Raw genomic sequence first — 21,359 nt, forward strand, 5'->3', positions numbered from 1 at the left:
TTAATTGGATTTATACCGTAGTTCAGAGATATACCATTACTATTTGCGATACCGTAAACGTGCACAATTTTTAAAGATATACCACTTCGTATCTCTTCGGTGTGTTTATAAAAAATATGGATCAAAATGCTCTCATCTTCTTCCTCCTATCCTCTATCTCATTTCTTCCTCCTCTCTCTCCATGTCACGGCCGCCATGTGCTAGTCCTCTGGCCTAGACGCGCGCATCCACCGCCCACCCTCCTCCCGGCTTACCCTGCGCGCACCCTGCTCCAGCCTTCCCTGCGCACGCCCCGCTCCTGCCTTGTCCTGCACGTCCTGTGGCCGCCGCGGTCCGGTCCGATTCGGATGCCTATCCTGCGGCAGGGGTGGTGCTCTGGCCCCCGCACGTCCGCGCGCCGCGGCCTGGCTTGGCCACCTGGCCGGCCACGCTCGGCCCCCCCTCCTTCCAACCTGCCACGCCGGCGCTCCAGCCCGGCCCCGTGCGCCGCCCGTCTTGCCATTGGGTGGCGCTCCGGCCCGCCCCGCTCGCCGACTCGTCCACTTGGGCGGCCGTGGGTGCGGCGCTCCGACCCGGCCCCACGTGACGGCGGAAGGCACGCACCGCGTGGCGCCAGCAGCACTTGAGGGCGGCGGTGCGGGGCCAGCAGACAAGAGAGAGGAGAGGAGGTGGTTGCGGGAGTGGAGGGAGAAGGTAACGACGGAGAGGAGTGTGGCAAGCGGTGGCGAGCATGGCAGAGTAGGACGGAGCCAGATGCCATGGCAGCGTTCGTTAGTGATGCAGAAACGTTCGATTAGGATCGGTGATGTTGGGGAGGTCATCACTGCCAAATTAATTTTATGCATATAAAAGGAAATTAAATGATGAATGAAATCAAATCTAAACTTGAATCCCAAGAGATATAATACCTAAAATGCAGTTTCTTTTGATATGGAATTGTCAAATCGAATATACTCCGAATTCGAAGGAAATTAAGGAATACGCATTGGCTACGACGAGGTATCTTCCCCGGCAATGAAGCAAGCAACTCATCGTCATCTCCAAAATTCAGACGAGAAGATGGACGCAGCAGACATGTGGGCGTCGCTGCCGCTCGACCTACTTGTCGAGGTCCTACGCCGCTTTGGGCGCCACCGCCGTCGTCCGATGCGCCGGCGCCTGCCGGCCGTGGCGGCGCGCCGTCATCAGCAGCGCCTCGTGCCGCCGGCCCCGCCCCGACCACTTCAACTGTTAGATAATTAGGCAATTTTCGGTATATTTTAATTCCAAATATTACTAGCAATTTCATGATATAGATGAATGATAATGTGTGTAGGAGATATGTGCATGTGTTAATGTTATTCTCACTAATAAGCATGAACAAAGAATTAAACCAGAATAGGTTTAGTATGTACCCCAAGGCGGGACCAGTGCCGGGGGCACCGGTTGCGCCGTTACCAGCTGGAATAGACATGCTATTCGACTGGCCTTGCTTGAAGTAGCCGAACTATATCGATGCAGGAAGATGTTCGCAGTGCAGTCCCACGAACGGTCACGCCGGGAAGTAGACGAAGTAGTCGTTCGCACGAATGGACACGCCAGGAAGTAGACGAAGTAGTCGTTCAGGGAGCGAGCAGTCGCGTCAAGACGCTCCCCAAAAACCTGATTGCCCGCGCCCCGTGCAAGGCCTTCAGCGAGCAAAGGTTCCGGAGGCCCTACTCTCGCTAGAGCTGTGCGCGCAGTGCTAGCGTTGGGAATGGCAGAAAGCAGCTGAGGGAGAAGGGAGAGGTCTCCTAAGAAGGAGTACCTGGAGCAAGAGCTGAGTGAGTGAGGATGGGAGGAGAGGGTGCTGGTTTATATAGGCGTGAGGTGCCTCAGGTTCAACGAACCTGGACGTCATGAATGGCTTCTCATCTCAGCACATCGCACCGCACCGCACCGCACCGTCACGTCACGTCACGTCCGGCCGCGCCTCGTCTCGCCTCGGCCTCGGCCACGGCCCGGCTCGGCGAGGCGAGCGAGCGCGCGCGCGCATGTGGTTCACCGTCCTCCTCTTACCGGCTTCACAAGTGGTGTACACGAAGTCCACCTTTTAAGTCGGTTAAGATCCTCCTCAATTCCCGGTACGGAATTAAGCATTGATTCCCTAGCATTAATAGTGGGCTTTAAATTCTTTTAATGCTTTAGAATGAATAGGCCAAGCCCATTACTCCAACAATCCCCACCAAGAAATTCAAACCATACTAGAAATGCCCTCGTTCCCTCATTGATATACCAGTATTCGACAGAGACTGTTAAGTTGAACTTCCATCTAGAACAAAGGCTACACTTATTCACAACTGTGCAATGGACTATGTCTTGAATTGCCAGTTTTGTGCAAACAAGTTTGACCAGAGCCCTACACTGGTACTAGGCTGAAAAGCATCCCCGCGGTTTGGAGCTTATAAGTCATACTCCAGGCCCTTTATGAGTTTCTAGAGAATACCCAGTTCTCATAGACCATGACCAGTGGTCAAACTCATATAGGTCTGTTTCTTTCAGATGTTCTGTAGGACAATATCTTTGTTTCAAGAAAACAACTCATTTGTTTAAAAAAAACCATCTGGCACACATTAAGCTATAGACCAACCTGCCATACAGATTAGAAGAGAAATGCACCTTATACACGGAATGAGCCCTTTTCACAAAGGTTCTCTTCTCACAGTCAGACTTTAGTTTGTTTCACCATCCTAATTCACGGGATCTCCGATCACGTAGGACAGGTTTCCACTATAGAATGACTCACGTGGGTCTCAAGCCCAACTCCATAGATGCATTATCTATCACATTTCGTGAAAGACCCTTTGTAAACTGATCTGCTAGATTTTTAGCCGTCTGAACATAGTCCAGGGCTATAACTCCGCAGTTTCTCAATTTTCTGACAGATTTCAACCGCCTTTTCACATGTCTAGATGAGTTCATGTTATACTTTGAACTATTCACCTTGACAATTACCGTTTGATTGTCACAGTTCATTAGGATTGCCGGTAACGATTTTTCAACTATCGGCAAATCCATAAGGAGCTCACGAAGCCACTCAGCCTCAACAGTGGCGGTATCTAATGCTGTGAGTTCTGCTTCCATAGTTGACCTCGTTAAGATGGTCTGCTTGCAAGACTTCCAGGAAACAGCTCCACCACCAAGTGTAAACACATATCCACTTGTGGCCTTTATCTCGTCAGCATCAGAAATCCAATTTAAATCACTGTACCCTTCTAGTACCCTTGGGTACCTGGTGTAGTGAATTCCATAGTTCATTGTCCCCTTCAGATAGCGCATTACTCTTTCAAGAGCCTTCCAATGATCATCTCCCGGGTTTGAAACAAACCGGCTCAGTTTGCTTACAGCAAACGAGATGTCAGGTCTTGTAGCGCTAGCTAAATACATTAATGAACCAATGATCTGAGAATATCTCAGCTGATCTCGCATTATCCTTTTATTCTTTCTAAGAATTAAACTGGCATCATATGGTGTTGAGACAGGTTTATAATCGCTATAACTAAAGCGACTTAACACCTTTTCCACATAGTGAGACTGAGTAAGAATCACCCCACCATTGCTCTCTTTTACCAGTTTTATATTAAGGATAACATCAGCTTCTCCCAGATCTTTCATCTCAAAATTTTGAGATAAAAACTCTTTGACTTCCTTAATCACATTAAGGCTAGTGCCAAATATCAGTATGTCATCCACATACAAGCACAAAATCATTCCTTCAGCCCCACCATAGCGATAGTACACACATTTGTCAGCTTCGTTCACAACAAAGCCGGCAGAGGTCAAAATTCTATCAAACTTTTCATGCCACTGCTTAGGCTCTTGCTTGAGATCATATAAAGATTTTAACAACTTACAAACCATTCCTTCTTGACCCTTTGATACAAACCCATCCGGCTGATCCATATAGATCTCCTCTTCTAACTCTCCATTGAGGAAAGCCGTCTTAACGTCCATCTGATGAACGAGAAGACCATAAGAGGCTGCCAGGGAAAGTAACACTCGAATTGTGGTCAATCGGGCAACTGGTGAATAAGTGTCAAAGAAATCTTCTCCTTCTTTTTGGGTATAACCCTTGGCCACAAGTCTAGCCTTATAGTTTTCAATAGTACCATCTGGCCTAAACTTTTTCTTGAACACCCACTTGCATCCAACCGGTTTACATCCATAAGGACGTTCAACGACCTCTCAGGTTCCATTAGACATAATAGAATCCATCTCACTCCTTACTGCTTCCTTCCAATAGTTAGCATCAGGAGATGAATATGCCTCTTCAATGGTTCTGTGTGTATCATTTATGAGGTATACAATGAAATCATCACCAAAAGACTTTACAGTCCTTTGTCTCTTGCTCTTTCTCGGAGCATCATTGTTATCCTCCTCAGAATTTTCTACAAGTATATGTTCATTGTGTTCTATCGGCTCAGCAGAGCTATCATCCTCGATGAACTCTTGCCTAGATGAACTTGTTTCATCTCTCATGGGAAAAATATTTTCAAAAAATGTAGCATCTCTGGACTCCATTATAGTACCAACATGCATGTCAGGTACTCCAGATTTCACTATTAAAAATATATACCCAACGCTGTGAATAGCATAACCTAGAAAGATACAATCCACAGTTTTAGGTCCAAGCTTACGTTTCTTGGTTATTGGCACACTCACTTTTGCCAAACAACCCCATGTACGTAAGTATGACAGTGTTGGCCTTTTCTTCTCCCATTTCTCGAATGGAGTTATCTCTTTATTCTTTGTAGAAACACGGTTTAGTACATGACATGCAGTCAATATAGCCTCACCCCACCATTCCTTGGAAAGTCCCGCTGTATCTAACATGGCGTTAACCAAATCCGTTAGAATGCGGTTTTTTCTTTCGGCAACCCCATTTGACTAAGGTGAATAGGGAGGCGTCCTCTCATGAATAATACCATGTTCCTTGCAGAATAAAGTAAATAAATTTGAGAAATACTCGCCACCACGATCTGACCTAACTCTTTTGATCTTTCTCTCAAGTTGGTTTTCTACTTCAGCTTTATAGATTTTAAAGTAGTGTAAAGTTTCATCTTTTGACTTCAACAAATAGATGTAACAAAATCTAGTACAATCATCAATCAAAGTCATGAAATATTTTTTACCACCTTTTGTCAACACTCCATTCATTTCGCACAAATCGGAATGAATTAATTCTAAGGGTGCCAAGCTCCTTGCCTCCGCGGTCTTATGAGCTTACGAGTTTGTTTTGATTCAACACATATATGACACTTAGAATTTTTGACAAAAGTAAACTTTGGAATTAAGCTCAAATTAGCTAAGCGCATCATACAACCAAAATTAACGTGACAAAGCCTCGAATGCCAAACATTTGTTTCATCAACGTTAATAACATTGTATGCAACTTTATTACAAACATCTGACAAAGAAAGACGGAACAAGCCTCCGCTTTCATAAACTTTTCCAACAAAAGTACCAAACTTAGACAAGATACATTTATTAGACTCAAAGACTAATTTAAAACCATCTCTACACAATAGAGAGCCGCTGACTAAATTCTTTTTGATGGTGGGGACATGCTGCACGTTCTTCAGCTGCACGGTCTTCCCCGAAGTAAACTTCAGATTTACCGTACCAACACCAAGAACACGCGCATGCGATCCGTTCGGAAGTCCCGCCGGTCTGGTAAGAAGAGAACAAAGAAGCATCAGCACAAATATGAATATTAGTACCAGTGTCAACTAAAGATGGCAACGGGTAAACTATCCGCGGATATTGCCTCTGAATATCCATACCCGCGACCTAAAAACTATACCCGAACCCATACCCGTTACCCGCAACGGATAGCAAACCGTATCCATATCCGTTACCCGCGGGTAACGGATATCTGCGGATATATCCGTTTGTCCAATAACAAGACTGCAGCCTGGCGCGGGGGGGGGGGGGGGGGGGCGGAGGCGGGGCCTAGCGCCGCCGGCGGGCGGGCTGGGGGGGGAGGGGAGACCCGCGGCGCGGGGCGGGGCCTAGCGCCGTCGGCGGGTGCCGGGGGGGCGGCCTGGCGTGCCCGCAGGGGGGCGGGGGAGCTAGATCTGCCCGCGGCCGGAGCTTGGGGTGGGGGCGCGGGGCGGGCGCCGGGGGGGGGGTGGGCGGGCGGAGCTGGATCTGTCCGCGGCCGGAGCTGGGGGGCGGCCGGAGCCGGAGCCGCCGCCCGGGTGGAGCGCTGGCGTGGGCGGTCGGGTGGGCGGTGGGAGGGGGCGCCGGCGGCTGGGCTGCTGGAGTGGGGGTGGGAGTGTGGGAGAGTTAGGGTTAGGGTTTTTGTTATATATATGGTTTCGACGTGGACCCACATGTCAGATGCGGATTTCGGGTTTCGGGTACGGATAGTAATTTTTGTTACCCGTTTTAAAAATATCCGTGGATATTATTCGCTACCCGTACCCGTATCCGCGGATATGAAATGGTACCCAAACCCATACCCAACGGTTTTTTACCCGCGGGTACGCGGATAATTCATGTCCATTGCCATCCTTAGTGTCAACCCACCACTCAGGTGAATCAAAGACTGAAAGAACAGTAGGTAATAAATTACCGTACCCCGATGTTCCTCCAGGCTCGCTAATAACCATGTTGGCGGAGTCGTTGCCTTTGCGGTTCGGACACTTTGCAGCAAAGTGATCCGTACTAGCGCACACATAGCAAGCTCCCGTCTTCTTCTTCTTCTTCTTCTTAAAAGTGGTTGTCTTCTTAGTCTTTGGTTGGTTCTGCGGTGGCTTTTTCTTATTCTTGTGGGAGTTGTTCTTCTGAACAAGATTGGCACTTGAAGCACTAATAACTCCTTTCCCACGTATGTCCTTTGCTCTCGCCTTCTCCTCAACATCAAGAGTCCCTATTGTCGGGTTTTATCCGGCTGCCCACCAAGGGGTATACCCAAGGTGGTAGGTTTTGGGTTGGGATGCGCCGAGAACAGGAACTCGAAGGTGCAAACAACACAAGATTTAGACAGGTTCAGGCCGCAATATGCGTAATGCCCTACGTCCTGTATGATGGTTTGTATTGCCTTGGTGTTGATTGGGTGATCTTATGTTTTGAGGGGGTCCCTACCCGCCCTTATATATCCGGGGGGACAGGGTTACATGAATCCTAGCCGGATACTAGCTTAGGAATCGTACTCAAGTACAACTCGAGTAGTTTCCTTCTATATCGACTAGTCCTACCCCGCATGCGGGTAGAATACAATATAGATAAGGTACAGGACACGTCCTATCCCCTATCCCAATACGGACTCCTTGATGTACACAGCCCCGTGGCCCCGGGTCTGACAAGCCCCCGAGCACTTCGTAGCTGAGTACTGCAAGCTCTTCGAGTACTTCTGAAACAATCTTCGACTTCTTTCGAAGCTCCGTCTTGAAATTTCTCTTTGAGTACTCTTCTGACTGCATCAAAGCTATGAGGTGCTCATGCCCCGAATTCTTTCTTTTGTATGGGGTGTGATGAATAATCGCACTCCATATGGAGTAGCCCCCGAGCCTTAGGTTGAATCAAAGAATCAAGCTGAGGGTCAAACTAGTCTTGAGTCTTTTCTTCTTATCCTTCGAGTACTTTCAAAAAATAAGTAGTCGATGCCACGTGTCTCACAGCCCCCGAGCCTTGAATCCAAATCTTTTGGAAAAAAGGATCCCAAAGGTCGTGGCAAAAATATTCCCTTTTGGTAAAATATAGTCTAAGCTGAAGTAATTGGCAGAAATTGAACTTGAAACTCAAAGAACCTCTTTTTTCAGGATAATTAACCCGGAAAAAATGGTTAATCAAGTAACAGCCCAAAAAATCCTCCAAAAAACTGCTCATGGTTTAATTATTCCCTTTGCGCGACGCTTCACCTTTCACACAGTAAACCGCTGCCTAAGCGCTGGTTATTTAACCCCGCAGTCAATTAGGGTTTGTTCTGTGCCTTCAGATCTTACGCCGCCGCCAAAGAAAAACAAAATCCCAATTAGAGCTTAGCCTGCCGTCACCCCTCCACCGCCCCGCGTAGTCGAAAATCCTCAAGCCCGCCACCACAGCCCCCGAGCGTTGTGCAAACAACTCGTGGCTTAGCAAATTTGCAATGGCGCCGAAAAAGACCGAGCAAAAGGACTTGAAGGAAGCGCAAGCAGCAACTGGCGAGTGGTCGATTAGTAAGTGTTCTCACCACAATCTCGTAAATTTGGTGTTGGGAGGTCTGCTTCAGGAGAGAGATCTCGTCAATTGGCGCCTTCCCTTTCGTGATCCATTCCCCATGGAAAGCGTCGACGAGATCGTTTCTTTCTGCTCTTTTTCTGAACGGGGATTTGCCCTCCCCACTTGTTCGTTCTTCCGTGGCCTTCTCTATTACTATGGGATTGAGCTGCAACACCTCAACCCGAACTCGATTTGCCATATCTCCATTTTCATCCATTTCTGTGAAGCCTTCCTCGGAATTGAACCCCATTGGGCTCTTTTCCGCTATCTGTTCCGTGTGAAGCCCCAGCCCACCTCAAAAAATCCTTCTGCGATAGGGGGCGCTGGTATCCAGCTTAGGCAACACGCTAGTGAAAAATACATATCTTACAAATTTCCTTCAAATGTCCCCGGGTGGAAACAGCAATGGTTCTACATTGTGAACCACGCCCCCCAACTCCCCGTGCGGTCAGGCAAGCCCCCTGTTCAGCGCGGCGAATGGACATTGGGGCCCGGTGAAGCCGAGATGGACCAAGTAAAAGAGCTGCTCGAGTTGATTGCCGCACAGAAAGAGATGGGGGTAACCGGGGCATCTGTGATGTTATCATTCTTCAAACGCCGAATTCAACCCATCCAACAGCGCCATACCTTAGGATTCGAGTACATGGGTACTGAAGACCCATCCCGTATGTGCGCAGAAGAGCTTGGAGACGATGCTGCGCTTGTTCGTGTCAAGCGAATTCTGCTAGATGTGGATGCCGTCCCGTATGTTCCAGCGGGGTTCACAGCCAAGAATCGACCACCATCGGTAAGTGTTCGACTTCTCGACTGCTCCCTCGACCTGAAGAGTTAATACTAACTGATTGTCTTAACACAGGATTCAACGGCGTTGTATCGGAGTTACCCGCCGCAACCCGATCTGCCCCGGCCTTACCACATGCTGCCCAGCGCTGCATCTAAAGCACAGAAGGAAAAAATTGCTGGCAACGAGTCGGCTGCGGGCAGCCAGGCAACTGGGGAGGGGGTGCAAGCAAATGACTCCTCCGGATCATCCGTGGAATTATTTGACGACGCACCCCTAATTCCCCAGCAGCGTCGGGAAATGCGAAAACGCAAAGCCAGCGCCGCCGACCTCGCCGGGTAAGTGCTTGTAAAACGATAAAGGTATCGGGTTGTTTCGCTGAATATTGATAACAACTCTATTTTGCAGTCCGTCGTCTTCTTTGCCCAGCCCCCAGCGCCAGAGGGTAGCCGAAGCGCCCCCCCACCGGGAATGATGCACCAGAAGCCAGCCCCGCAGAAGCTGATAGGGTGGATCCAGCACCGTCTCGTGCCGATGATGTAACGATTGCCGTGGCGGGCCCTGCATCGGGGCAACTCGCGCCCTCGACAGAAGCAGCCCCACCACCAGCAGTGGGTGCCGCGGCCATCGCCACACCAGCGCTACCAACCTCATCGACTTGTACACCTGCACCTCCGGCCACGAGTACAGTGGTGAAGAAACCCTTGAAGCTCGTGTGGAAAAACCAACAATGATCCGATCTCAAGTGTAAGTAACGCTCTGGACCCTGCCCTTAGCCATGTGTGGAAATCACAGTAAAAGTGTTGTGCTGTTGTCTTAAACAGGTCAACAACTGTGGTGACGCCAGAACTCGAGTTGGCTCCACCAGCCTCCGAGCCTTCGCCCGGCCAAGCCAACGCGTCGGAGCCAGCGGGGAGGGCAGATGTGGTCGTGCTTGACTCACCACTGCCCGAGCTCCAGCACGCGGAACTCGAAGCCCCTGGCGATGAGCGAGTCGAGGCCGCCGTTGCCGTACCCGTCGACGTTGCCGGTAAATGATCCCGCTGCCTTCTGCCATAATCATCGCTATGTTAAACACTTGTCCTTTGCAGAGACCCCACAGCCGTCAGCCCTGGAGGGTGCAGGTGCTTCTAGCGAAGCAACCGTGCTTCCAACCCCTGGAGGAGAGAACGACGATACACTCCAAGAGATGCACCTCCCAAGGGACGACCTGAGCCGCCTGCATCAAATGATCAAGGCGATCGACACGTTTGCTCTGGTAAAACTTGTCTAAATCGCTGGTAACTGTATGCTTAAGTCATCTGTCTCTGACGTCCGGGAATGCGCAGTATATGAACCAAAAAACTGCAGTGAAGCTGGAGGAATCCACCAAGCGTATCGACGAGCTGCTGCAAGAGCGAGCTGGCTTCGAGCAAACCATCACCGAGCTCCAAGGCCGACTCAAGGAGCAACGGAAAACTCATCAAGGTACGTTGAATTCGATTCTTGAATTTGTACCCGTAGTCGATAACTTCATGGTCTAAAACCTGCTTATCATCGCAAAACTTAAAAAACTTGTAAATTATAAAGAGGGATTGCTTACTGATTTGAGGAACATGCTGTATCGCCACGCAAATGAAGTCGAGAGTCTGCGGAAAATGATGGCCAACACGGAGAAGCAGTTCGTCGACTGTCTCCAGCAGATCAAGACTTTGGGCGAGGAGAAAGAGCAGCGCCAGAAGGAACTCGATGATTTGAAGATGGCGGCTCAGGAACTCGTAGAGATGGTGGACCCTCAGGAAGACGGTGCTGAAGACGGGCCACCACTACTAGATTGACTTCGCGGGGCGCCGCAAAAGATCCTCAACTTTGTCACCGAGGCGGCCACATCATACGTAGGTCATGATCTGGGCCTTGTGAAGTCCTTCTGGCCAAAGGCTTGGCTAGAAGTACTCGCGGAGGGTGTAGCTGCTGATTGTACTGATGAAAACTTCCACGAGTATTTGCTAGAGGTCCGGCCGGTGGCTGAAAAAATTGTGGGAGACATGGTCCAAGGTTGAACCGTTAGTGTACATGACTTTGTAATATAAGAAACTACTTTTGTTCTCTTGTAGCCTTATATGAAGTTTAGGAGCTCCGTCTGCTCTGTAGTAGGGACATGCTACCTCTGAGTGCAGCGACTCAGAGAGTAGTCGATTTAGCCCTTCACGTGAGCTCGTCGGGTGAGCTAGGTAAGATCCAACCAAAGGGATCAACTCGTGCCCGGAACGCGCGGTCTGTGGCGCGACGACTAGGATGCCCATGGCAAACAGTCGAAAACTACCCTGAGGTGTAACAACCACAGGAGTAGCCTATCATGCGGACATGTCAAACAAGTTAGATAGAACCCGAGCCAGACGGACCTAACCAGTTTGGAAAAACACGATTATCATCGCGACGACCCATGTGCCACTTAGCAAGTAGTCGATTTGTAGAAAGTTTGGGCGTGGCCAAAGCCGCCGCATTGTATTCAAGGATTTACATTTCGAGTCATGTGGCACAAAGCCGCCATGTTGACCCAGAAAAGAAAAAACTTGCCCTTGACGCATACAGGAATTGAAAACGAGTCTGCTTAGGGGTAGAACCCTCGCAGGTGCTGGATGTTCCAGGAATTGGGTACATCTTGACCATCGGGGTGTTGTAGCCGATAAGATCCTGGTCTTGTAACCTTCTTGACGATGAACGGTCCCTCCCATCTTGAGTTAAGCTTGTGCAAACCTGACTCATCCTGAACGCGACGAAGGACGAGGTCGCCTATACTAAACGACCGTTCCTTAATGTTGCGATCATGATATCGCCGGATTCCCTATAGGTAACGGGCTGATTGAATGAGAGCAGAACAGCGAGCCTCTTCGACAGAGTCCAGCTCCAGCTGTCGTGCTTCGTCCGCCTCACCTTTTTTATACATCTCGACCCTTGGGGATTTCCACATGATGTCTGCTGGGAGAATTGCCTCGGAGCCGTAGACAAGAAAGAACGGGGTCTGCCCTGTGGCTTTTGAAGGTTGGGTCCTGAGCCCCCAGACGACATGTGGCAACTCGTGAATCCACTTCCCGCCCTTCTTGCTGTTGGCATCGTAGAGTCTCTTCTTGAGGCCGTCAATGATCAAGCCATTAGCACGCTCGACTTGCCCATTTGCCCTTGGGTGTGCCACCGAAACATACTTGACCTCGATGGATGAGTTTCACAGAATTCCCAGAATTGGTTGGCCGTGAAATTTGAACCCAAATCGGTGATAATAGTGTTGGGGAAGCTGAATCGATGCAAGATGTCGGAGATGAAGTCGACCACCCTGTCTGGAGTAAGCTTGGCGATCGGCTTGAACTCGATCCACTTGTTGAACTTGTCGACAGCCACCAAAACATGAGTAAAACCTCCTGGCGCCGTTGCGAAGGGCCCAATCATGTCGAGGCTCCAGCAAGCGAACGGCCAGAAAGGCGGTATAGTGATGAAGGTGTGGGCCGGGACATGAGTTTGCTTGCCAAAGAACTGTCAGTTCTGATATCTTCGCACCAGATCCTCGGCATCAGACACGGCGGTGGGCCACCAGAAGCCAGCTCGAAATGCTTTGCCCACTAGCGTGCGTGACGCTGCATGGTTACCGCACACGCCCTCGTGTATCTCTCACAAAATGTCCAGACCTTCTTCTGCTGTGACGCACTTCATGAGTACTCCAGATCGTGCGCCACGCCGATAAAGTTTGTCTTCGACTAGGACAAACCCCTTGCTCCGTCGCATGACGCGGGCGGCATCAGCGCTCTTAGGGTCCATCCCCGCCGGTAATACAAGATCGCAGATGAAGTCGATAAAGGGTCCTCTCCAGTCCTCGCCAACCAGCATAACCTCCCGTTCTGGCCATACAGAGCCAGTACTGGTGGAGACTGTGGTGAAAGGCAGATGGATGGTTGCTTCAACTCTTGTACGAACACCCCGGCTGGGACTTGTGCTCGGGTTGATCCCAGCTTAGATAATACATCCGCGGCAACATTGTGCTCCCGTAGCACACGAAGAATTTCTAGGCCAGAAAATTTGTTTTCTAGCTTGCTTACCTCTTGTACATAGGCTTCCATGGTCTCCTTGTTGCAGTCCCACTCCTTGTTGACTTGCTGAACGACCAAAAGTGAATCGCCGTATACAAGTAGTCGCTTGATCCCTAGTGATATCGCCAAACGGAGCCCGTGAAGCAAGGCTTCATACTCGGCTTCATTGTTGGATACCTCCCAGAGGATTTGGAGGATGTACTTGAGTTGTTCGCCTCTTGGGGAAATGAATAAAACTCCAGCGCCGCCACCATCGAGCTTGAGAGAACCATCGACATACATGGTCCAATGCTCTGGCTTGTCGACCGGATTTGGAACTTGATTTTCCCTCCACTCCACCATGAAGTCGACTAGAGCTTGGGACTTGATTGCAGTGCGTGGCTTGAAGTCGATCGACAAAGCCCCCAGTTCTACTGCTCATTTTGAAATACGACCCGTGGCGTCCTGGTTGTGTAGGATATCCGCCAGCGGGTAGTCTGTGATTACAGTGATCTGGTACTCTTCAAAGTAGTGGCGTAATTTCCTTGAAGTAATCAGTATGCCATAGAGAAGCTTTTGGACCACCGGGAACCGTACCTTAGACTCCGAGAGTACCTCACTGACAAAGTACACGGGCCTCTGCACGCCAAAAGCATGGCCTTCCTCGGATTGTTCGACAACAATGGCACTGCTAATAACATGGGTAGTTGCCGCAATGGAGCTGTGAGGATCGGGGGCGACTGTAGGTGTTGCTTGAGATCCTGCAGGGCCCGCTCGGCTTCCTCTATCTAGTGAAACTTGTCTTGACGCTTTAAGAGTCTGAAAAAAGGTAGTCCTCTCTCCTCGAGCCGGGAGATGAATCTGTTGAGAGCTGCCATGCACCCTGTAAGTTTCTGCACATCTTTGATTGTTGCAGGTGCCTCCATATCAGTGATGGCGGTAATCTATTCAGGGTTGGCCTTGATGCCCCGGTTACTGACTATGAACCCGAGCAATTTGCCTGATGGAACACCGAAAATGCACTTGGTCGGATTAAGCTTCCATCGGTACTTCCTTAGGCTGGCGAAAGTTTCCTCTAGATCCGCGATCAGGCCCTCGGGATTTCTGGTCTTTACGACCACGTCATCCACGTAGGCCTCCACGTTTCGGTGTAACTGATCAGCGAAGCACATCTGAATTGCCCGCTGATAGGTTGCGCCTGCGTTCTTCAACCCGAAGGACATCGTCTTGTAGGCATAAGTCCCAAATGGGGTGATGAACGCGGTCTTGATCTGGTCTTCCTCCTTGAGAGCAATCTGGTGGTACCCTGAATAACAATCAAGGAAACATAGCAATACGCAACCTGCGGTTGAGTCGACTACCTGATCGATGCGAGGGAGCCCAAAGTGATCCTTTGGGCAATGTTTATTGAGATCGGTATAATCGACACACATTCTCCATTTTTTATTCTTTTTTAGTACAAGAACCGGGTTAGCTACCCACTCTGGGTGGATTACTTCTTTAATGAATCCAGCCGCGAGGAGTTTAGCTATTTCCCGCTGATAGCCTCCCGTTTATCAGGGGCAAAACGACGAAGTCGTTGCTTCTTTGGTACAACTTGTGGGTACATATTTAGACTATGCTCGATCAGCTCCTTGGGCACTCCTGGCATATCCGATGCTTTCCATGCGAATATGTCTCGGTTAGCCCACAGGAAACTGATGAGCGCGAGTTCCTATTTGTCGCCCAAGCCAGCGCCGATAATGGCTGTCTTGGAGGAGTCGCCTTCTTGGAGTTGGATCGTCTTGAGACCCATATCGCCCGTCGACTTGACGCCCGATTGGCTCGCCTTCTTCGTCGGGATGTCCAACTCGGCTTGAGAGAGTTGCTGTGCGGCCGCGAGTACTTCTGCGGAAGCATCTGGCACGCGGGAAGTCGATGCATACTGGATGGCCTCTTGGTTGCAATCATAAGACTTCTTCAAGTCGCCTCGGAGCGTGAGCACGCCGCTGCGTCCTGGCATCTTGAGAAGTAAGTAGACATAATGCGGCACCGCCATGAACTTGGCGAGCGCCGGCCTCCCCATTATAGCGTGGTAGGAAGATTCGAAGTTGGCCACCTCGAACTTGATGAACTCGGTTCGGTAATTCTCCCTCGTCCCGAAAGTGACTGGGAGAACAACTGTTCCAAGCGGGTGCGCGGCATTGCCAGGGACAATACCGTAAAAAGGAGTTTTGCTCGGAGTGAGCTTGTTGGTAAGGTCTAGACCCATCTTCTTCAGCGTACTGGCGAAGATAAGATTAAGTCCGCTCCCACCATCAATAAGAACCCGAGTAAGCTTGACTTCTGCGACCACGGGATCCAGCACCAGTGGGAACTTCCCAGGCTCGAAAAAGCTGGTCCACTGGTCACCACGGGAAAATGATATGGGGACCTCCGACCATCGGAGTGGTCGTGGTACCGCCGGTTCAACGGATAGAATTTCCCGTAGCAGCAACTTCTGTTCCCGCTTGGAGCAAAAATCTTCATCACCACCAAAGATGACATTGACGGTCTTGGAGGCATCCTGGAACTTGGGCGTCTCTGATTTATCTTCCTATTCCTCGTCTTCGGGCTCTTTGCCCGTCGACTTGTTCTTCTTGCCGTTTCCAGGAGAGCCAAAGGTGCGCTTGAGCTGAAAGCAGTCGATCGCTGCGTGTTTGGAGTTGACGCACCACGGGCACTTCTTCTGCAGGAGTTTTTCAAATTGCTCCTGTGTGGTCGACTTCTTGCCCCGCGAAGGACATTCCACAGCCGCGACGTGATCGTCTGGCTTGCGTTTTCGGGAAGAACCCGAAAAGTCCCGCTGGCCTTTGTCAGCCCGGTTGTCGTTGTTGCGCTTCTGGTTGAGGTCGGTGCGTCTTGGAAACCTCTCGTGCATCTTTTCTTCTTGTTCAGACCAGTCGTGCATCATGTCGTGTAGACCTGCAACCGTCTTCGGCCTGTTACGCCCAAAATCACGATATATACCTGAGTCTGTGAGGCCGTTGTAGAAGCAGTCGATGATGTCCTCCTCCGAGATGTTGGCGATGGTGGCCCGCACATCGAAGAAACGGCGGGTGTAGGATCGGAGGAGTTCATTACGCTCTTGCTTGCACTGGGCGAGGTCGTGCCGGGTTCCTGCTCGGGATATCGCCCCCTGGAAGTTGTCGATGAAAATCTTCTTGAGGCCTTCCCAGGAGTCGATGGAGTCGTTGGGGAGGCTCTCCAGTCAAGTCAGTGGTGCAGGCTCCAAAGCCATCAGAAGGTAGACGACTTTGGTAGTGTTGGAGCCGCCAGCCACCTCAATGGCAGTAGAGTAACAGCGGAGCCATTGTTGGGGGGCCTGCTTACCGTCATACTTGGTAATACCAATCGGCTTGAAACCCTCCGGGTACTTATATCTGCTGAATCTTGCAGTAAACGCAGGAAAACGGTCGCTGCAGTCAGCATCGTCTCGCTCGGCTACCTCGCGTTCCCGTCGCCTCGAGTCAAGGATGGACCGGGCATCGCGCCCCTCATTGATCTTCTGGCGAAGGTCTGGTTGACGTGGAGGGTTGGGCTGCCTCGGGTTGTTTGCCGGAGGTGGCTGCCGCCTCCCACCGGTGCACTGGCTCCCACCCACACCGTCATTGTTATTGCTGCGTTAGGGTCGCGGGCGATTACCTGTTGTTCGACTTGGGGCCTGGCTTCGGCTGTCTCCGACGTGCTCGTTCCTGACGAGTGATGCCGGAGCCTGCTGGTCCAGCTGGACCCATGCCCGTTGGGCGTAGAGGAGCGCTTGCCGAACGTTGGGGTCATTGCTTCGCTCGAGTAGTGCTGTTACCCGAGCAATGTTGGCCACAGGAGTCCTGAAGCTTCGTTCATCTACCGTGGCGAATTCAGCATCGAGTTCGCGCTGTGCAGAACGTATGCGCTCATTGGCCCGCCTTCTACGGACCGCACGAGCTCTGTTCCTTGCACGTCGCGCATCGCGCTCGGTGTCGTTCTCGTCCGCAGCTTCAGCGGTATCCTCGTCTTCTGATATCCCGTCAAGTGCGCCGATAGGGATGAGAGCATCATCGTCCCCCTCTTCCGCCATCAGAACTTGGCGAGTTGCAAGTTCTTCAGAGGGGGCTTTGACTAGTTCAGTCGAGCCCTCGGTTATGGTAGCTAACGCCCTGCCCTCCTGAAAAGGCAAAGGCTCAAGGTGGGCTACCAAGCGGTCTTCATGTCCAAGTAGATCAGACAGATTCATCCCGCTCCAATGAACAATTCATCCTTCGGAGGTGGTGGTGATCATCAGCCCATAAGTGGCCAGGTGATCCTCTGCCCCCCGACATGCGGTGGCATCGGAACCCCCGGCCTGGAGCAGAGAGTCCAAGTCCTTCTCCAAGGTGGAGAGAGGGACAGTAGTGACAGACTCTGCCTCGGTTGCCCTGGCAGAATCAAAAAATGGCAACTCGTCGAGATTATCGACAAAGTCATCGAGCCTTGAGGCGAGTGTTTTTAGCTTGATGGTGTCGTCGACGATGTGCCGACGGAAACCGCCTGCGCCGTTGGCAACGCAGACCCACGAGCCAAAAACAAAGGTTGTGCCCTCCGGGAGCACGGGACTGGGGAACTTGAAAAGAGCCATCGAGTTCTCCAGCGGATCTCTGATGCGCACCCCTACCTGGCACGCCAGCTGTCGGGTTTTATCCGGCTGCCCACCAAGGGGTATACCCAAGGTGGTAGGTTTTGGGTTGGGATGCGCCGAGATCAGGAACTCGAAGGTGCAAACAACACAAGATTTAGACAGGTTCAGGCCGCAATATGCGTAATGCCCTACGTCCTGTATGATGGTTTGTATTGCCTTGGTGTTGATCGGGTGATCTTATATTTTGAGGGGGTCCCTGCCCGCCCTTATATATCTGGGGGACAGGGTTACATGAATCCTAACCGGATACTAGCTTAGGAATCGTACTCAAGTACAACTCGAGTAGTTTCCTTCTATATCGACTAGTCCTACCCCGCATGCGGGTAGAATACAATATAGATAAGGTACAGGACACGTCCTATCCCCTATCCCAATACGGACTCCTTGATGTACACAGCCCCGTGGCCCCGGGTCTGACACCTATGAGTCCATCTATTGTGAACTCCTGTCTCTTGTGTTTTAGAGAAGTAGCAAAGTCCCTCCAAGAAGGTGGCAGCTTAGAGATTATACCTCCGGCCACAAACTTATTGGGTAACACACATGGGGACTCTTTGCTGCAATTTTTGAGATCTTTTGTCAGAGTATGTATTTCATGAGCCTGTTCCACTGTAGAACGGTCTTCGACCATCCTGTACTCAAGGAACTGCTCCATGATATACAACTCACTACCGGCGTCAGATACTCCATATTGAGCCTCAAGAGCATCCCACAACGCTTTGCCAGTTTGGCAGGCGGATATAAGAATTCACCAGGTTATCACCGAGAACACTAACGATCAAGCCTCGAAAGAGGATATCAGCCTCATCGAACGCACTCCCTTCCTCTGGAGAGAATTGTTCAGGCTTACCCTCTTTCACATGGATCACTCTCGATAGTGTTAACCACAGTATAAGCCGCTCTTGCCAACGTTTGTAATTTGAACCATCAAAAGGTGGTGGTTTGATTGATGCAGCAAAGTTAGATACCGAAAGCCTATTAACAAAATCAGGTTTTTGGATTGTTAGATAATTAGGCAATTTTCGGTATATTTTAATTCCAAATATTACTAGCAATTTCATGATATATATGAATGATAATGTGTGTAGGAGATATGTGCGTGTGTTCATGTTATTCTCACTAATAAGCATGAACAAAGAATTAAACCAGAATAGGTTTAGTATGTACCCCAAGGCGGGACCAGTGCCGGGGGCACCGGTTGCGCCGTTACCAGCTGGAATAGACATGCTATTCGACTGGCCTTGCTTGAAGTAGCCGAACTATGTCGATGCAGGAAGATGTTCGCAGTGCAGTCCCACGAACGGTCACGCCGGGAAGTAGACGAAGTAGTCGTTCGCACGAACGGACACGCCAGGAAGTAGACGAAGTAGTCGTTCAGGGAGCGAGCAGTCGCGTCAAGACGCTCCCCAAAAACATAATTGCCCGCGCCCCGTGCAAGGCCTTCAGCGAGCAAAGGTTCCGGAGGCCCTGCTCTCGCTAGAGCTGTGCGCGCAGTGCTAGCGTTGAGAATGGCAGAAAGCAGCTGAGGGAGAAGGGAGAGGTCTCCTAAGAAGGAGTACCTGGAGCAAGAGCTGAGTGAGTGAGGATGGGTTCAACGAACCTGGATGTCGTGTCACGTCCGGCCGCGCCTAGGCCACGACGCGGCGCGCGAGCGCGCGCGCGTGTGGTTCACCATCCTCCTCTTACCGGCTTGACAAGTGGTGTACACGAAATCCACCTTTTAAGTCGGTTGAGATCCTCCTCAATTCCCGGTACGGAATTAAGCATTGATTCCCTAATATTAATAGTGGGTTTTAAATTCTTTTAATGCTTTAGAATGAATAGGCCAAACCCGTTACTCCAGCATCAACCCCATCCTCCTCATCGGCTTCTTCTACAGATACCTCCTCATCGCGGGAATGCAGTACGTGCCGGGGCCGTTCGAGAACGTGCTCGCCATGGACTTCGCCGACACGCCGTGGTACAAGCGGGACAAGCACAGCAACCCGCACTACACGTCGGTCGGCTTCTTCGAACCGTGGGCCGCCGCCGCCGGCGTCAACGTCGCGCGGTACGACGAGCCGCTCTCGTCGCGCGACGGGTTCCTACTCCTCGCCGGAAGCGGGAGCGTGGTGACGAACCTCTGCCTGTGCAACCCCCTGGCCAGGACCTGCGAGTTCATCCCCGCCGCCGCGTTCGGCGCGTCGCCCAAGACGTGCACGTACGTGCTCGTCACCGGCCACGACGATTACTGCCCATCCACCGGCGGCGGCGACGCCGGCGATCACTCGGCGGTGGTATTCTGGATACTCGCCGTGAAGCGCGAACACGACGTCGAGCGCGGCGTCGTCTACCAGATCTTCTCCGCCGCTTCCGGCGAGTGGGGGCGGGTCGTCAAACGCTCGGCGAGATTCGAGGAGGGACTGACCCATGCGAGCATTTGCGGCGAGCCCAGTGACATGGTCGTCTGCCGAGGCTGCGTCTACTGGCTCGTCAAGCTAACCGCCGATGACCTGCGCAGGTGCGTGTTCGCCGTCGACGTGCAAACCGAGCGGACTTGGAGAATGGAGCTGCCGGAGGAAACTTGGTGCTGGCCAGCGGCACCTGTTACTACTACTACAGGCTCGTCCTGGCGACATCGGGGGACGGCCGGCTGTCGTTGATCTTGCAGCGGGGGCACCATCAGATCGAGGTGTGGGTGCTCGTCGGGGACGGCCAGTGGACCATGCGGCGGGCGATCGATCTGTACGGCTTCTTCCCGAGAGAGGGGAGGGTCTGGTTCATGATAAGGGGCTTCTGCCCGAGGAGCGGCTGCTTGTTTGGCGACGTCGACCACCAGAAGGAGCTCCTCATCGACGTCGACAAGGGCTCACTCCGTCCAACCGGGAGAATCGACGTCGGCAGTGTAACGAGGTACCCGTACGAGATGGATTGGTCAACGTACTTGTCTAAGATGAAATACTTCTAGCATCAGTGGAAAAGCCCAAGTGCTTGCACTAAAATATGAGACAGCGACAAGCAATTCAGGTTCATGAATCCAGATTGCGTGTTGAAAACATTGCGCCATTGTATATTTAAGACTTTTGTGGACTCAACTGAAAAAGAAAGAAGGTCTATTGATGTATTTTACTCTTAACAACTACTCACATTTTAAATGTACGACATTTGGAATATGCTATAGTTTGTTTCTTTAACTAAATATTAGTTTAGCCTAAACGTTAAATATATTTAAAATGGAGGGAGTAGTGCACTAAGAATTTTAAACTAAGACTGTCTCCAACGGTGCCTTCTAAACCGTTCTCTACCCTATATATAGAGAAGATTCCGTTCTCTGTATGCTCCAGCAGCATTCTCTAAATGGTCCTTTAAAATAGAGAACGCTACAGGTTTCCTCTATATATAGAGATTCTCTCTCCTCTTCTCTATTTTTTCTTTACATTTTAAACACTGAATTAAATAAAAATAAAATATATCCATAGCATTTGAGGTATGATAAATACATACGTACAAAAATTTGGAATAAAATACGTTTTTAATATAGGGTTTAATGTATAGAGAACGAGATTTAGATAATGTTGTTGGAGAGAAATGAGATATAGAGGAGAGAATCTTGTAGACAAGTCTGTAAATGAAGGATATAGAGAAGGATATAGAGAACGATGGTTGG

General features: G+C 50.7%; 1 protein-coding gene across 1 annotated transcript; it reads left to right on the forward strand.

Moving 5' to 3' along the window:
- Nucleotides 1-1,029: 1,029 nt before the first annotated feature.
- LOC112902919 lies at nucleotides 1,030-20,670 on the forward strand. Its single transcript, XM_025972115.1, has 4 exons — nucleotides 1,030-1,223; nucleotides 19,559-19,730; nucleotides 19,766-19,885; nucleotides 19,935-20,670. The coding sequence occupies exons 2-4, from the start codon at nucleotides 19,612-19,614 to the stop codon at nucleotides 20,353-20,355; spliced, it is 660 nt and encodes a 219-aa protein (XP_025827900.1). The 5' UTR covers nucleotides 1,030-1,223; nucleotides 19,559-19,611; the 3' UTR covers nucleotides 20,356-20,670.
- Nucleotides 20,671-21,359: the final 689 nt, after the last annotated feature.

The sequence above is a fragment of the Panicum hallii genome, chromosome 8 (genome assembly GCF_002211085.1).
Source record: "Panicum hallii strain FIL2 chromosome 8, PHallii_v3.1, whole genome shotgun sequence".
Taxonomy (NCBI): domain Eukaryota; kingdom Viridiplantae; phylum Streptophyta; class Magnoliopsida; order Poales; family Poaceae; genus Panicum; species Panicum hallii.

What these genes read in the sequence shown, in the direction of transcription:
- LOC112902919 (XM_025972115.1), top strand. Translation starts at nt 19,612, where the DNA reads ATGCAGTACGTGCCGGGGCCGTTCGAGAACGTGCTCGCCATGGACTTC. An exon ending in TCGGTCGGCTTCTTCGAACC is followed by an intron (nt 19,731 to 19,765) that starts GTGGGCCGCCGC and finishes ACGTCGCGCGGT; the next exon opens with ACGACGAGCCGCTCTCGTCG. An exon ending in CGAGTTCATCCCCGCCGCCG is followed by an intron (nt 19,886 to 19,934) that starts CGTTCGGCGCGT and finishes CGTCACCGGCCA; the next exon opens with CGACGATTACTGCCCATCCA.